This window comes from Amphibalanus amphitrite, unplaced genomic scaffold (genome assembly GCF_019059575.1).
Source record: "Amphibalanus amphitrite isolate SeventyFive unplaced genomic scaffold, NRLGWU_Aamphi_draft 000816F_arrow, whole genome shotgun sequence".
NCBI classification, from domain to species: Eukaryota; Metazoa; Arthropoda; class Thecostraca; order Balanomorpha; family Balanidae; genus Amphibalanus; species Amphibalanus amphitrite.
Genome location: NW_024882310.1, coordinates 1 through 3,939, shown reverse-complemented (window position 1 = coordinate 3,939; position 3,939 = coordinate 1). Strand labels below are relative to the sequence as shown.

At 48.7% G+C, this 3,939-nt stretch overlaps 1 protein-coding gene across 1 annotated transcript; it reads left to right on the top strand.

Moving 5' to 3' along the window:
- Positions 1 to 1,331: 1,331 nt before the first annotated feature.
- Positions 1,332 to 3,807, top strand: LOC122366573 (cilia- and flagella-associated protein 57-like; the record flags this gene model as incomplete). Its single annotated transcript, XM_043338972.1, has 5 exons — positions 1,332 to 1,907; positions 2,294 to 2,558; positions 2,733 to 2,877; positions 2,972 to 3,189; positions 3,550 to 3,807. Coding segments are annotated over exons 1-5 (1,092 nt in total), but the record flags the coding sequence as incomplete, so codon positions are not given.
- Positions 3,808 to 3,939: the final 132 nt, after the last annotated feature.

Below are 3,939 nucleotides of genomic sequence, written 5' to 3'. Positions count from 1 at the left end.
ACGTGTCAAAAGAGGATGCACAATAACTGTATATGTTATCACATGATACCTTTCATTCACTGTTCGTAAAACTGGTGCAGCATCGTGATCTTCGCCCAAATGACTCGCTTCACGAATAGGACCCCCAATTCCCAGTGCTCTGGAACCGCCCCTGGTAAAGTTATGAACTTGAAATTTACAGGGAACGTGCCCAATTTAGTTTTAGGAAAAGTCAGAAAATTTCAGCATCGTAGCTTCAGCGGTTTCGAAGATATTCCCGAAAAACCTGAGGGGTAGATAAAAACAACCCCCCCCCCCTGCCACTAATAGGGTTAAGCGAATTAGCCCACCCTGGTTGAATAAATTAGGCGATTTCGCCACAAGGTCGCGGAAAACCGACCGAAAACGGCCGCGCTCAGCGTTAATTTGGGCATGCAGACTCTTAAATACTCGCATTGGGCGGGTAGGGTTTCCCAGGTATTGGCTCCAAAACCCCGTATTCGGCTCCCGAATACGTCCAAGTGACCCGCCTCGTTCCTAGTTAAGCTCTAATTAGATCAAGTGACTCATAAGGAGCGAAAAAGCGACAAAAAGCATGAATTTCCCTATGGCGGCGGGCTGCCGGGTTGCCAGACGGCGCACCGGCTATTTCCACTTTTGACACACCATGCCTTTACCGAAACATAATCTAAACTGACCCTAAAGACTGCCTGACCCACATAATCGTATTTGGCATATAAAACGGACCATAAAACATGAATCACATGATATTTTCATAATGTGACCCTCAGTGACCTGACCTCTGTGACCTGACCTGGTATCAGTGACCTCAAAAAGCAAAATTTGTGTTTGACGAACATTTCACCATCGATGATTTTCAATGAAATGCATTTTACTCGATTTTACCACGCATTTCTTGAAATGCCTGTAAACGGTGAAAATTCGACATTTGACCTGACCTGTGACGTCATCGGTTTGACCTAGGTCAACGAATTTGGGTTACAAGGTAGTTCCCTGATGGGGCTATCTAACACCGTTTACCGCTTGTCGCTATGTTGCGTGGTTCTCGAGATCTTAGGGGGGGGGGGGCAAATTGCCCCACCCCCAGCAGGGCGCGTTGGTCGGCAGACCCCAGCGGGGCGCGGGTTAATTCACCTTCATGCTGTTTCGTGTAAGGTTGATATAGGTATGCATTGTGCAAACCAATGTCAGTTCAGTTCAGTTCAGCCAGGGAACCGTTTTCGTTCAGTTCTGTCAGGGAACCGTTTTCGTCGGAAACCGTACCCTCCGGGCGTTTGTTACCATGACAACCGTTGTTATTGACGATTGACCGAAGTAGCGCTCTGCTGTCTATCGTGGCGCAGCGTGTTGAAAGACCGGTGTGTAAAAGTGGTTTGGTGAAAGACGAAAGTCGTTTGGCTTTTCCCTACATACAGCTATAGCATAATTCTGGAAACTTGCATTACTGCAATGCATTAACTTACCGAATCTTTGTTACAGACGTTAAGTAGTACGAGGCTGACAAAGAGAACGTGCAATGCGATCCCGCCACCCAAAATTTTGAAACATAAGGAAAGATGTTTTGGACATACTGATGGATTTCACATTTTACTCATCGTCGTATGCACTGCGAAGCTTGATAGCTTTCATAATATAGAGCTAATAATGTCCACTTTGACAGTGTGTGAATCTACATAATTGAACTGCTTCGAACGGTTTACAATGTCTATCGCTGAGGTCTCGTTAGTCCATATATTTGGGCTTAGGAACGACATTCCGAATAACGTATGTTACTGCGATGATCAGAACATAATTTACCCAGCTGGATCTACGATACTCAGCTACAATGTGCTTCACAAGCATCAAACGCATTTCGATGATCTAAGAAAGCTCAGGAATCTGAAGAATTTTGCGTTGAGCCAAAACAAGTGAGTTCCGTTAGCTTTGTCGTAACTCGTAAATAAGCTTTATGTATCTCTACGGGTTACAACATGCGTTAGAAGTTCACGCCAGCCAGGCGTGGCTCGTTACTGGTTGTTAGATCGATTGTAGGCAGGGGTAACGGCTAGGTACAAATGTAGGCATTGTGTACGCTGTTGACTGCTCAGCTGTTTCGTTATGGTGCACTTAGTATATTTGTTGACTTTTCAGGATGCATATTGATTATTTTCACAATTTCTTCTGACCAGCAGATCGTTTTGTTTATCTGTTTCTTCTGATGGATGGGCGTCTTATGCAACGTGAATTTTCTTATATGTTGTCAGTCTAATTTATTAATACTTCCACAACTCCTGACGATTGTCATTATTTTCAGACGTTATCTGGCCGTCTCTGACTGCGTTGACAAGCCGACCATCTTCATCTATGACCTGTCTACGAGCAAACGGCGCAAGACGCTCTACTGCACAGAGGTGCAGTCCAAGGACGTCGTGTCTCTGTCCTTCTCCAGCGACCACAAGTATGTGCTGGTGCTCGGTGGCAGCCCGGACTACACGCTTGTCGTCTACCTCTGGGAGAAGGGGAAGATCGTCACCACGCTCAAGCCGAACATGCCCAACACCTGGGCAGCCGTCAACCAGGTGAGAGGATGCGGTAGATACCTAATGAGATAAAACATCGGGTTGTAAATAAGGAGATGCTGCATGCACTTCCTTGCCCTGAACGTGAGATCCTGACTTTTGAGCAATGTATATCAATCGCTGCTTTGTGTAGGCTTTATTGCTACCAAGACTGAACGTCGCTTCCCTTCGCAGGCGGTGTACAACCCAGCGGACCCGGCAGTGATCGTGGTGGTGGGCCAGCACCTGCTGAAGATGCTGCGACTCACCGAAGGATCGCTGCGTCAGTTTGGCCACCAGCGCGTCGAAAACACCAACTACATGTGCGCTGCCTGGGCAGGTAGGTACATACTGAAACTGACCGTAGGTAATAGCCACAGCAAGATGATGCAACATGAGGCAGATTGGTGTTCACGGTTCTGTGTGTTCCTCAGGTCAGAACCGTCTGCTGGTGGGTACGGACCAGGGTCGCGTGGTGCTGTATGACGCTGCTGAACTGAAGGCCGAGTTCCGGCTGGGCGATGTGCTGGGGAAGGACTCCTCCTCGGAGGCAGATCGTCGTTCGGTGAACGGTACCCGCTCCGGCTCGGTGGTGTCCGGAGGAGGTGTTGGCGCCGGCACACCCGTCACCAGCATAGTCACATTCTCCAAGGTGAGCGTGGGGTGCAGGCTTGGTGAGGTGCCTATGCTCGGATGTCTTCTGATTTTGTGTGATGGGTTTCAGCGGTATCGTCAATTGAATGTCGCTTGCTGATTGCGACTACGATTGTGACAAAATTAATCAAGAACGTCCAGAAATTGATGAATTTTCACGGATTCAGTTGAATTGTATAATGTGCTTAAAAAAGGTTCCTTTTTACTACATTTCCAAGCTTAACATTTTATGATCCTCCCTTGGCATGATCTCAAGCAGTTTCCACAGCCAATTGTCCCGTCATTTTTAGCCGTTCTTTTCTGATCTGACCCGTGACGATAAGTGGCATCACCTGACCAGTCCCATCCCATCCGGCAGGGTTTCGTGGCCGTGTGCGGCGTGGGCATCGCGCACGTGTTTGACCGCGCCGAAGACCAGACGACCGAGTTCTACCGTCTGCTGCGGACGGTACACGTGCCGCAGGACCCGGGCAGGATGGCGGTCACCCAGGAGGCGCCGCCGCAGGAGGGTATCACCGGCCTGGCGGTCAGCCCCTCCGAGGAGACGCTGGTGGCCGCCTCCACGCGCAGCCAGCTCTATGTCATCTCCATGAGCAGCGTGTTCCTCAGCAATAAGGTTAGGCGACCGAGGATATTGTCAGGGACGTTTGTATGTTTTAACTTTACAGGCAAGATCCAATTGTATCGATTGATATCGCGTTACAGTTCTAGTTGCAACTGCGTCATCGATTGAGGTTGAAAGCACGCG